Source organism: Styela clava, chromosome 3 (genome assembly GCF_964204865.1).
Source record: "Styela clava chromosome 3, kaStyClav1.hap1.2, whole genome shotgun sequence".
In the NCBI taxonomy this organism is placed as follows: domain Eukaryota; kingdom Metazoa; phylum Chordata; class Ascidiacea; order Stolidobranchia; family Styelidae; genus Styela; species Styela clava.
Window position 1 is genome coordinate 7,217,042 of NC_135252.1, and position 14,402 is coordinate 7,231,443.

At 34.5% G+C, this 14,402-nt stretch overlaps 1 protein-coding gene across 2 annotated transcripts in view; it reads right to left on the reverse strand.

The window, feature by feature from the left end:
- LOC120342372 (inactive phospholipase C-like protein 1) overlaps nucleotides 1-14,402 on the reverse strand; it is a 52,855-nt gene that overhangs the window by 25,244 nt on the left and 13,209 nt on the right. The window contains exons 1-2 of one of the 2 annotated variants that reach the window (XM_039411179.2): nucleotides 5,717-6,819; nucleotides 198-379 (exon numbers count right to left, since the gene is read on the reverse strand). In XM_039411179.2, the coding sequence (XP_039267113.2) occupies nucleotides 198-379; nucleotides 5,717-6,724 (1,190 nt within the window). In that variant the 5' untranslated portion in view covers nucleotides 6,725-6,819. Of the gene's footprint in view, nucleotides 1-197; nucleotides 380-5,716; nucleotides 6,820-14,402 lie in introns of those variants that run through there. The other variant, XM_039411180.2, reaches the window with a different exon arrangement.

The following is a 14,402-nucleotide window of genomic DNA, read 5'->3' on the forward strand; positions in this document are numbered from 1 at the left end:
TACTCATTCAGAAGTAAAGAAAACTATATACCTGTAAGCGAATAAGAATCTATATAAGCAAATTCACGAACGACATGTTGTCATGAAACTAATATGATTATATAGATAGCTTAAAATTTAGTTCAGAGTCAGACCCAATCTTTGGATCCCAAATCCTTCAAAATAATAAACTATTTCAAAATAGACTGGAAATTTACCTTGTTGTAACATCGAACCAATAGAAACGATTATATATCCGAGCATTTGATCTCATTTTCACAAACTGATGTCCGCCCTGCATCATGCTGACACAGTCTGCTGCATTCTTGACTGGGGCTTCACTCGGTAATCGACTGAATGATACTGTCTTCTTACGAAGAGTTGGTTTTGAGGCTGGATCCTGAAATAAAAAGATTTATGAATAGTCTCCATTGCAAATTTTATGATATTTCTACCAAGATGTCCATAACGAATTGAATATATATTCAAATTGATTCAAAATTAGCTATTTTCGATATCTCATATCCTGGATTTGAAAATAGTTTTATTTAAAAAATTATCATATTAGCTACTCGATGTCTCCCAACATGACAAAGAAATCCTTCATACAATTCCTGAAAACTGTAAAAAATAGAAAATCATTCAAATCGCCGTTTATCTGCATCGTAACTGCACATATGAAATATTCATTGAATATAGATATTAACCTCTGTGTTCTTTGTTGAACATAACCCAATTTTGACTACTCATGTTCAAAAAATATTAATTTAGAATGAATTTGAAATAGTAGATTACTCGTTTTAATAACCATCCCTGACTTTCACCAAATTAAAACACATTCAGTAGTTGAATTTACAATGAATTATTTTAGTATGAAATGTGTCTTGTAGGATATAATTTAAAACTATTCTGGATCTGGTGAGTACGTATATCCTATCCTCGCATATAGGCTTATTTCGCATATGAGTCAACCCACTAAATAAGGCCCTGAAATGGCGAATTTAAAAAAATTCGTATATAAGTCGATCCTATAAATCTTATCGTGAGAACTCAGCATGGTTGGAATTGTAGCTGTTGGAATCAAGTTAGCATAATGTCATTTCGTTTGAGTGCGATCAGAGTTATGTGCGTATATGTCGACTCTTTAGTCTTAGTGCAACCAGAGTTATGCGCGCATAAGCCGAGTTTTCAGAGCGACCAGAGTTATGCGCAGACTCCTTAGTTTCAAACTCGACTTATATGCGATCATATACATGTTGTTCATATCAACATTGAAAATTACCAGTAAAAAGCATGGCAAGTAGTAGATCTAAATTCAAGTTGTGCCCAGTGAAACCACGACATAAAATACACTGAAATATAGATCCCAAAAATGGAAATATATCAACATTTTTCTGAAAACCATACCCATACTCTGAGAATAGATACAAAATCGTGGAGAGAGTGAAATAAGGACGAAGTCATTGCAACATAGTCATCCCAGTAAAATGCATTGTAATCGTGACTAATCACAGTGAATTATATGCGATCATATACATGTTGTTCATATCAACATTGAAAATTACCAGTAAAAAGCATGGCAAGTAGTAGATCTAAATTCAAGTTGTGCCCAGTGAAACCACGACATAAAATACACTGAAATATAGATCCCAAAAATGGAAATATATCAACATTTTTCTGAAAACCATACCCATACTCTGAGAATAGATACAAAATCGTGGAGAGAGTGAAATAAGGACGAAGTCATTGCAACATAGTCATCCCAGTAAAATGCATTGTAATCGTGACTAATCACAGTGAATCACCAATCGCTGACCCATTGACTTGGCATATATGAAGTCACAGTGGTACAATTGCGAGAGAGGCTGACATCACAAATCATTATAACACAACACAGTCAAAAATACAACAAATGGGCTATTCCAAGTGACACTACGGGACAATTCCAGAAATTTTGCATGTTGTTAGATTCAAAATATTTTCACATTTTCAGCTACATGCTTTGTTTCATTGTCCAATCAGTTGCTTTATTGAATATGTAAAAAATTGCACAAAAGTTACACCCAACCTTACTTAGTAGATAAAAAAAATATAGTAAAATATAGCGTGACACTACAGGACGGCAAATCCACCAAGCACTAACAGTACGTTGTGTTGTGCTGTAAATTTTTGCGATGGTACAGTGGGAGCCCATAATATTTTCTGGTGCAGTAGCTGAACTACCCCTCTATGTGTTGCTCAAGTTACTTAATGTAACACTGTAAATCCATGCCAATAATGTGCATATTGTATGTGACACTACAGGACGTAACACTTCAGGACATTTTTCCACTTCGGAATAGCGGCATCTATTATCTCTTAAAATTCTGGTGATAAATCGTTAAATGGGTGAAGAAATGTTCTACAGCACTGCAAACATTTAAACTTCATTAACTTAAATCCAGTGCGTCAATTCCATATGAAATAACTGTACCACACAATCAAACACTTTGTGTCAGGAATCATCACATATGTCAATTATACCAAAATTTCTAAATTTCAGGCCATTTTTTAAAAACCATCAAAAACCTAGGTGAAATTTTAAATTGTTCGATGAAATGAATGCAGTCCAATAAAATTCCAATGTCTTTTGATATCAAAAATAAAAAAAAATTACTTTCACTACACTTTTTAAAAATTGATGGAATTCAACTTTTGCTTGGAATGGCCCAAATATGGTTTTGAGCCGAATGAAAATTTTACCAAATTCCACACTATTTTAGCTACAGAGCTTGATTGTATGAAAATGTGTTCTTACATTTCCCCAATGTGTTTGAATAGAATGTGATCAAAAGTTATTAAGATGTTCACGAATCACGAGACATGGATTTCATAAAAGAAATTTTATTATTTTATCTTTTTTTCAATACTGGATATTCTTGGAAGTGCTCAGATTTATTTATATACTTTATAACAATAAAGTATATGCATTTGTTAACGTTCAATTTCATTCTGCACAGCTCAATGTTTGAAGTCAGTTGTTATTATGCCTTCATTAATAGCCTACCTAGAAATAATTGCTACTAACGAATGAGGGTCCTGGTCCTGGAAAATGAAGCAAAATTATGTATGCTTATGATCTAATTTCAATTCTGTGAATATATTGAAGTAATTAATGCACATAGCAATCCTTCCATCACAGTAATAACTTATTGATTAGTAGAGAACTGATCTCACAAGCATTACATATTCATGGGAATAATTTCCTAATGCATTCTTTGGTGTTTTCGCTAATTAAAATAAAACGTTCTGATTGGCTATCAGAACTCCAAATTAAAATGAACTGGCTAGATATTTTTTGTCTCAACATTTTGCTTCCAGAAGATAACTATTTCTGAAAATCACAATTTTTATGAATTTTTTGTTTGTTACCTACCTATTGGAAAATACTGTGTAATTAATTGTGTTATTAAGATTATCCTGCTCTGCAGTTTTATAAGTCTCAAGCCTTGGTACTCGTAGAATGTGTACCAGGTAAGGGTTAGGCCATAATTTCATTCTGATTTTCCTTATATTAGTTCTATTAATAAGAGTTCAGGGACTGTCTGTGTTAGCCAAGTGAATATCCCCCCTGCCCATAGGTTTCAATCCCTTTACACAACTTGATGTAAAGTAGGCGAACAAAATTAGTTACCGCCATATTGGTAAACATACTTTTGGAGCGCCCAAGCCTCTGTATCAAATGGCAAGAAACACCAAAGCTATTGTCTGATAAGTAATAGAACGAACATATGGGAGACAATAAGTTATTTTTCAACAAAAGCCTACTTATTCAGAGTCAAAATTCATTAAAAAAAATGAATTTGAGAACACCAAACTATTTTGATGAGGGCAATCCTTTATATAACATTTATATAACGTGAAATCTGGCAAAGATTTTGGGAGAAATGCGTCTAATCAATCAAACAAAACTATTATCAGATTTAATGATGTATAGCTCCTTAAATATTTGCTTTCAATATTATTAATCACTAATGGAAAACCGTGTCCACTTCCACTTTTACAAAAATAGTTTGATATTCCAGAAATATACCCCATGATTTAAACCCAAAAACAGTGAATTAATCGGAATCATTATGTCCAGCACCACAGTCCGGAGATAACAAATTACTGGTATAAAGATTGAATTGTTTGAGCACTACCTTCAAAGTTTACCATTTCATTGAGCATGGGAAAGTGACATGATGCAACTCCTACATTATAGATATAGCCATACTTGGATTTAGAATTTTTACATAGCTTTCTATAATAAGTTTATTTCATATATTGATTACATCAGAAAAAGCAGTAACCAGGGATGCGCAAAATGAATCTAAGATTCAAAATTAGATATATATTCAATATTTAAATTTCTCAACTTAGTAATACTTTAATTTTTGAATAGTTTCGCAGTATGATCAAAAAGGTCTGAAAACTAATATGATGTAGAAGCAATCAAATCAATGTTCATCTCAACTCATCATCTTACCAAATTTCAAATCTTTTGGATATGCATTACTCTCCTATATGTTCTCTAATTGATATTACCTAATACCTAATATGGAATATATTTGATATTCATATCGGAAATAATATTTTATTCTTAATATTATTCAAAATAGTAGATTATTCGATTTGGCAGCAGCAAATCCTATATTTAATAAATTCCCACTTTAAAAGAACTGCTACTTTTTACTCGTATGATGAACCAGTGATTAAACAGAAAAGTTTTTAATTTACAAGGCTTTATTCTAGGCATGCCCATGACAGGATTAAAAAATCGAAGCCACAGGCCACCAACAACGTCAACCAAATAGTTTATTTCAACATCATTAGATGAAAGGCAAGTAGCCCGATACTCAAAACAGGAAAAAGTACTAAAATAGAATATATGCAAATTTGATCTACAGATGTTAGATAAAAGAGAAGCATGAAAATCAAGATAATATTGACAGAACCACAAACTTCAAAGCCATCAAGTAAGGCAGTGTGCAAAAAAAAAAACTTTGTTAATATTTAATGAGAAGCCTTCAAGGTTGCCAACTATTTCTTGTGGCAATACACTAGGTAAGAAAAACCTGCATATGTCTTCATCATTGCACACAAGTATTTAAGCCTACGTTGTTAACTAATGCATAATTTATTACCTGCACAAAGAGATGTAGTATACTAACTATCAGGGGAACACACAAGTGCTTTTATGATTTAAAAACATCCAGTTGCTATTCCGCCAGTTGTGCAAAGTAGTTAGAATTAGACCCGTAGGACAAAAGGAATAAGTTTCACCTACATATTAATAGTTAGTTTGTCTGTAAATGTGCTATTCCCTTAGGAAATCACAACTTTAAACTTAAGTGCTTGGTATATGAATTTCCATTTTTCGAACCGGCGGTAAAAAATTCAAAAATCTGTACAATTATAAAGATTTTTGACTTTCACTTATAGCAATCACAGCAATTACCTAAGGTATGCCACAGCAGTCATATTTATTACCATTGAATCAAAATATCTCCATATTAATTGCTAGTAACACCCGTCACAAAATTTTGTAGCGGAATCCTTGAAGTTAATTCATCTTGCACATATGGGTTCGACAGCTAGCAATATTTTACTCCATGGATTTTTTTTAAACCATCAATTATTTTAATGGTATGTACTACATCAGCTATATTTTATAAGAAAATAAGTCATAAGATAAAACAATTCAATAAAATCTTGCCTTTAGAATGGGCGTCAATTCCGGTAATTCACAGGCATCTTCATACTGCTCACCAAGTGAATTAAATCTCCTAACACGTTGTATTGCCCTTGCTAAAGATCGCCATGTTAACACTGTAGCTTGCGATTCGCTTTTATTTTTAAAAAGTCCAGATTTTCTCAGCATTCTTCGTTCGTTCAGTGTCGGCCTATTATAGGTATCGAAGTAATCCTCAATGTAAGGTTCCTCTTCCATTACCGAGGAAGGCGGCGATGCATTTTCCGAGTCTTCCTTAGAAGATGAATCGCTGCCATTTTGACGACCTCCGTTAGACGAAGTACTCAGTCTACGACCAACTAATGTACTTTCCTTGTCGGGCACAAGTGCGGTTTTCAACGGACCTAAGCTATCGGCTATGAGTTCATACACGTCGCCTGCATCTTGAGACGGAGCAACGTTATCAGTAACCACCGGATTAGGTGGATTTTGTTTATCTTTAATTACTACTAAAGACGAGTCACTTGCGCTACTACGGTTACTTTCTGAAGACGACGACGATTCGCAGGAGTTTTTGTCGTCTTCAATACCAACCACCGACGCCTCTACACTTTCTGTTTCACTTCCTCGAAAATTAAAATCGAAACGATTGATGGGAGACTGATCTTCTTCACAAGTGGGCGATTCATGTTTCAGAAAAGCAGGTGATGGCGGTCGATTTGCAATTTTTTGATCTTTATTACGGACGAGAGAGGTAAATTCTTCTTCGTGCAAAGCGGCTGCTACATCAGGAATACTTAAAATTTCATCGATTCTGCTTCGTCTGTGAATGATGGGAGAGTTGCAATATTTTTCAGATCGACATAATCGGTTCGCCAGCGACTTTTGATCCAAATCAACATAGTTTTCCGCGTCTACGTCACCATTATTTTGTTCCGAATCTTTTACTTGAATAATGTCGTCATCAGCAACGTCATCTTTGTTCATAACTTCAATTTGTACTTCCGATCCGTTTTGCTTCGGCGTTTCCATGACATAGCGTTATTATACTAAACTAAAACCAATACATAACAGTTCGGAGACAACTCACACAAAACGCTATGTACAAATAATATAATGGATTAAACTTATTATAGGATTTATCATCCAATTATGCGAATAACGTAAGACAAGAAATAATGATCGTCTGGAATGCTCGCCACAAATAAGTAGCGCGTTACTATGCCTACATTACAACATTGCTTCGCTGAAAAATTGCTATATGTCAACAACACTCGTTTATACAAAATGATTTTTCTTCTTCTAAGCCTATCTTGTAAGCGTAAGTTTAAGTCTTTTTTAATTATGCAAATGATTGATCGTGCACGCTTATTAAAAGGGACAAATATTTTTCTTTGTAATATTTAAGAGAATGATCAGTAGTGGTATAAATAACAATACGCTCTATCTATGCCCCACACCTGACTGTGTATAGTGTATAGACATATAATAATTATAATTGTTTACTTTAAAGGTAGTCAATGAATAAATTTCTTATTCGCCAAACAAAATTATCGACCAGCAAGGGAGGAATTTTGTTGTTTTATAATTCGGATCGTATGCACTGATTACAGAATAAAAACGGCTATATCGATTGGATCGAAAGTCTTGCCTCACTCTTCCACAAATTTTATTATTTGTTGTTATATTATTTGTGTATGCAGTGCGACTTTGGTCAAGCGAAATTTCAGATTATACATTTCAAGTGTACGCTGAAATATCTCTCTTCACTTATTTAATACGAACATAGGAGCGCATTGTGCATCGCCGCGGTGCTTTCCAATTAGTATTTTTAGGATAAAGGAACATCAGCCATTACATCGTTAAAAATAGATGCGAAGTTTAAATTAGTAATATGAAGCATCGCAGCATAGGACCATACAGGGTAGGGTGACCAAAAAACAGAATCCAGGTTATTTGGAATATATCCTATAGAGAACATAAGCTTTGTGCAAAGCGTTTGTGCTGAGTCATAATCACATTGAACAGCCTAAAATATATCTTTCCACACTGATCAAATAATCTTTCTTTTGTTTTATTCGTATACGAAAGTGTCTCATGCTACATATTTTGATCAAAACCCACAATACTATAGGACTGTGTATTAAACTACTGCATGTGGTGCAGGCCACACTGCTAACGTTGCTGGCGGATTTCCTGCTTGTGTCACGCAAGCTTACGTCACAGGTAGTGCAGAGAGCAAGCATATACATCGCAGTTCACTTTCATAATTTCTGTAATTCGTAATTTGGTACTGTAATGTAACTGCTACTAATTTGAATGGCTTTGAAGGAGCATTTTTTGAATAAACGAATAATTCCGAGAAGTACCGATACGTCTTCTCAATAAGCATACAGATCTGCCGTTCAGTAATGCAAATGGGCTTTCAGAAAACTTTTAAAAAGATGAAGTGATTTAATGAACATTTCAATGAACCTAATTTAGTATGCCATAGCTTCAATTGCGTCTGAGGCAACAATTTTCCAATCTTATAATAGTTTCCGTTATCACAAGCAAATCAAAACCTCAGTAAAAATATGAAATAAACAATTCCATATTATAGAGAAGTAAAAACAAGTCATCGAATGGGGCCTGCTACTGGTCTTTTACACTAGACAGGTAGTGAGTATTGTAATGAGGAAATTCATCAATAGAAATAAGCGCTTGTTTGCGCCGGGCTCAGAATTTCCCAGATGACAGAAATAATATATTTAAATTACTCGAGGGACCAACGCAATATTGACATTTCAAAATTGAAGTTTATCGTAATCTGACATATTATCAGCGGTATATTGGTAGGCTCCGAAGAATGACAAGTATGTTTGTTACAATCGGTTGTGGTCAATTACATGGAGTACCGAGCGCCACAAATATAATTTATTTGGTCGCTGAAGGAGATTTTATTTCGCTACACATGAATAGACGCTGTTCTAAATTTTAAATATTAACATGTCGGGGTTTGCTTCGTGGGGATGCTCATAGAAGCGACTTTTCGCGCCGTAATTACAGTATGCAGAGTTTATCCAAAGGTGTGACATAGATAGCAAAAAGTCAGACAAGGTCAAACAAATCGATGCAATTTTGTACCCAATTACAGTAAATACACTATTATTACGACAACAAAAAGATGGAACAATACGAAACGACAAAAACGTGACTTGTCTGTCCTGATCAAATTTTCGATGTACCAATAAAATGGAAGGTTGAAAATACATGCAAATCTACAAAAAACACTATATATGTATATATTATATAACTGAGGTTTCCATGACAGAGATAAGACCCCAAGTTGTATTTAAAGAGTGGATATAATGATCCTTATATATAGTTACGATATCCTTCGCCTCCGTGCATACATATTCGCTAATACAAACGCATATAAAAAGAAGTAGCGAATTGCACATTTATACTGCAATATTTTAACTAGTGACTGGTGGAATTATAATTGTACGGTTATGTATAAAAGTGTTATTGCCAAAATAAAATGCCAAAACTGTGAAATGAGCTATTTCATAACGCAAACAATTTTATATCATAAATGCGATAATTTGAAGCGATGATACAATTATCTAATATTATAGCTCAAGCCAATTTTATGAGCCACAACAGCAAACAAAATAGCAATCTCTCATATCTTCGAAATCGAATTGAAATGAAAAAAAGTGAATGCCTCTATAAAACATTACTTTTTTTATATTCCCATATAATATTATGTGTTCATGTCAATTGTATAAACACCACAAAAGAAAGAGTATATATTATGTGAAGTGGAAATATAGTATATAAGCAAATCGAAAAAAAAATCGTAAATCCAAAACTTGCAATATCCGATATAAGCCAGCAAGTCGCGGAATGTTAGTCTAACGTAAATATTCAGTAACTTGGGCGCGTATTCAGGACAAAGACAAAAATTGAGAAATTTATGCAAACAAGTGAACATTTACTCCCATGTAATTAGCTAAGTAAAGTCCTTTTTTTCAACCTTACTTGGCAAGGACTTCCTCCCACATATTTGCGAGTCCGCTGAAATGGTACTCGCTCTCTCCTAACTAGAGTCTTAAAATTAGCTGCTAGTACTAAAAATTTTCTAATTCTCTAACTTGCATCTTGCGTGGAGAATCAATTTTGCCTACCTCATTCAACACCAAGAAAGGCTATAAGAACTAAGTACTCATACTCGACGGACAAATGACATGGATAGCGTACCTGATTGAAAATTGCACCTATTGAAAATGACTGCGTCAACGAGTCATTAACATACTTTATGTAAAGTATGAATCGAATCAGCATTAGCTCAGGAGCCTAAAATTGGAAACCTCCTAAAGCAGATTTATCTATATATAAACACCCATACACTTCACTCGCGCTATTCCCCAAGTGATACACAAATAACTCGATACAACAAGAAGTTTGGAATGCGTACTTCGCGACTAAATCGATAACAAGCATTTTATGACTGAATGCCGCTGAACGAACGAACGGTAAACGCAAAATGACTAGAAAACTAGTGATCAATAAATAGTTCTCTGACACGAATGGTGACTAAAGTTTAGCTTTTACATGACGTACCGGAAAAGCACCTGAGCAAGGCGCGGTTCTATCAATGAATTGAATGCGCTCATTTAGGACCCAAAGAACGAATATTGGTTTCGCAAGAAGTGCAATATTTTTTTCTGTCTGCCTATTGACTATCTACGGGCTAAGTATCTATAGCACAACCTTGGATGACATACTGGTCCATGGCAAAAAATAGATTAGAAGAGAAAGAGCAGTTACTAGCAGACAGTAGAATGAAGCGGGCTTTTTAAAGACCAGGCCATTTTAGGCTTAAAAAGGTCAGAATTTTGATGCTTTTCCGGAACGTTTCTCAAACGCAAGATTTCAGACATACGCATGTTGGAGTTGAATAACTAATACTATCTGTTACTACTGTTGGAGTGTGGTATGTACGCAAAATTAAATAAAAAAATTTAATATTCACTTACTCCTTTGGCACTAACAACATTGAAAACAGTAACTGTGTAAATGAGACTACTTACATCATGGCGTAGGCGTAGGCGCAGGGCCAGCTTGACGACTTTTTTTGTGCAGCGAATATGTTCCTAATCTTTATTACGGTACAGTCGGTAGTATTATATTACTACTAAGTCGCTTGGCCTGATTCTAAACTTCATCAATTCCAAAACAAATATGTAAGTGCTCGAATACTTCCGTCAGTCTGATTAGCAAACAACACTGAAATTGTGGGGAGATATGAAATTCCTATTTGACCGGATCCGTACTATAAGTATCAAGCTGTTTTATTGAACTAACGATTGGCGAGAATAATAAGCGTAGGGAGACCTACCAATGATCCCAATTTAAGCAATTATCGTTTCTGTTATTCACAACCGTTATGCTCAAAGACAATGAATTTTGGTTTATGGGTTAAAGGCAAAAATAAGTAGTAATGATAATCGATCAACATCTCTCATATCGATCCTTAAACAAACGAGCTTTATAAACTGATATGAAAAGCCCGCCTATACTTGATTCACTATGAACTATCGAACCATTCTAATCTCGTATTGTTAATCAATATATATATGATGGGTTTACCAGAGACATTATAGCATTGTGGAGAATAAGAATTTGTTTGTCGTCTGGTTTCCTCAACGCAATTATATTCAAAGAAGCTGTCAAGTCACTTACTATTCTCGATATCTAAGAATTGTACAAACGGTGCTTTTTAATATGGATTTGTCCTTCCTATCCTAACAACATTGGTCCAAAGACATAATTACAGATTTACAACCGTAAGAAATATTATTACCACAGTAAATCCATATACCCACCGATCACCTAACGCTGGTAACACTATCACTACAGCATGACTAATATTTTCAACAATGGTTTCCAAAATTCCTTTGAAAAAACGCATTGATACCGAATTTACATTGTCGTGAAACTGTGCGCAATCGTGTTTAGCCAGTGATGATGTAGAATGATTCCAAAGCACACGGCAGTTGAATATATCAGTAAAGTCACTTTACATAACGTCGGTTCCGTCTTTGTCGTGATAAAATAAAGTACTTCTTATTTGAACTACATCCTCTCAGTCTCATACGATATGGGTAGGAAAGTATTTATTTTTAAATAAGAAGTATAACTTTACTGTGAAATATATCAAGAATTTGGAATGGGGCGCACGAAGTGTAATTTTCTGATCATATCTCAACAAAATATTTCGATTCTGATACAAAATTGTGTATTCAGTTACGGTTGAACAAAACATAACTAATATATAGCCAAGAATACAAATAAAATCCACTCGCCCGTTACAGACAAATAACTGTGATAAATTCTTTTATATAATTTGTCGCTAATACAATGATGCCTAATAAAAGAATTTATTTGCAAAGGAATAATAATCCATTGTAAGAAGGCCTACAGGGCGACAATTTGGGTGAATTTACAAAAAGTTAGCATATATCCAATATGCGAGCAAAGCCATCACGTTAATAAAGATTTTGTGTGGTCGTTGAACGAGACCTCCAAGAAGGTCAACCGAAGAATGAGATAAAAATTCTAACCAGGTCAATATGAAATACGGCGACGCGACATTTTAATGCAACTAAAAATAAGATACTAATTGAAATCACTGCCATATTCAAATAACGTTACAGGCCCTATACACCACAAGAACATGTAACAAACTCAAGAGTGAAGTCATTGAATAGGCTATTAATAATTTAAGCCTAAGTTACGAAAACGCAATGCATTCAAGTAAAAATAATAACCGGGTAGTCTGAGTCATACAACTGCATAAGAGGGCGAAGAGTACTGACATACAACTACGAAGAGTAGTTTCTCATTACCCAAAAAAGAACCAAAGCAAGCCAAATCTGTGCAAATTCGATTCACCTTTAAAACTCGGATGAAGTTACAAATAAAATCTTTATCGGTGGCTAAGCTACCCATCAAGACGACCTCAAATTAGATTCTGAACTCGTAATCTCGCTTTACTAGAAGGGGAAACGCAGGGGATGACGGAAGATAATTATCAAACTTCTTCAAACCTGCGCACAGTAAAAGATTTTGTACAAATAACCACTTACGCTGAGGTAGATACTGTACTCAAAATGCCTGGAATCTTTGAAATAGCCTGTGAAATTCTGATATTTTACTGCAGTAATACAATGTCTGTTTCATAACAAATATCGCCGATCTGATAGAAAGCTGTAGATTGTCTATGGGATTACTGTATATTTGTTACGAGTGCATGACAGATTTTATAATCAGGTTCATTGATGGCATACTGATCGATAATTCAAAATTTCGCATGGGCACAGACCATATTTCCCGGTGTGTGCGATAATAGCATTTCACGCAATCCGCCGGCCGTCCAAGATCAAAACAACTCTATGTACTTCGCTCTTCTAACTTCTCAAGTATCCAGTGTCTGAGCACAATGGCAAAGTATGTATACGTCTCTAATATATACTTCTTGGAAATCAAGATATCTAGAAACATGCTTCAAATTTATTCCTCCAATATAACACTACGAAACCTATTTACACCTGTATCTTTGCTGATTCGTGGCTGGATTACGCCATACAAATGATTTTCAATTACGATAAGATATCAACTTTTTAACAACTATAAAAGTTTGAAATGTGGTAAATAAAAATCACTATCTAATATCAAACCAATGTCAGACCAATTTGAAATTTAAAATAAAATCTTTTCAACTCAGCTGGACCGAGTATAAACAATCTCAAGGAAGAAACTGTATGCAGTGGTATTGATTTATATTTGAATCTATTTTTGTATAGACTAATTAGACTCCAGCCCTAACTTTTTGATATTTAGATAAAGCCGAGTGTATACCAAACACTCAGAATAGCTTCACGCAATTCAAAAATCACTGTCAGAAAAGACATCACAAGATCGTATCGCTCGAACGCGAAATAAATTTGATAACCTGTCAACCTTCTCATATTCTGTGAATTACGCTTTGCAAATATCATACCAGTTTACAACCTTGTCAACCAAGTAGTAATAATCGCTAATTCACAATCGAAAATTATCTGCCGGTTAACACAGGAGAAAGTTACATTGTTGCCTCAGTGCTGCATCTTACACGCTCGCACAAAGAGACACCTATGACAATGTCAATTATGTAACACAACACATACATATCATTCCCCTGATAGCAGCTAACACGAAACTGAATTCATTTTTGCATAAGTCACACGTCACGAATACGTTAAATCCCGAAGATAATTTTAGTATCAGATTGAGCTAGTCGAAAGGAATAAATCTATTTCATTTTGAAACTCTATTTTCTTATACTTATTACCCACGATTCAGTAAAAGACTTCTAAACGGAATAAATCATGTTTTCATCTGATATATTCCATGGCTGTGTGCCATGCTATTCATGTCATACCATCCCATGAGATATGATTCTTGTTAAAAAGTAAGGTACATAAGCTTGCGAGAGACGACACTTGATGTGAAATGAATAGTCGGAAGGAAGTTGTGTCACGCTTAGCCAGCAGCATGGGCGGTAGAAGCTTGTCATAACCTACACCAGTGTATGCTCATCAAGGCTGGATGTTTATGTTATGTAAAACATGATACAGTCATAAACTCAATAAATGTCATCATAAGCTAACTTTATATGCGA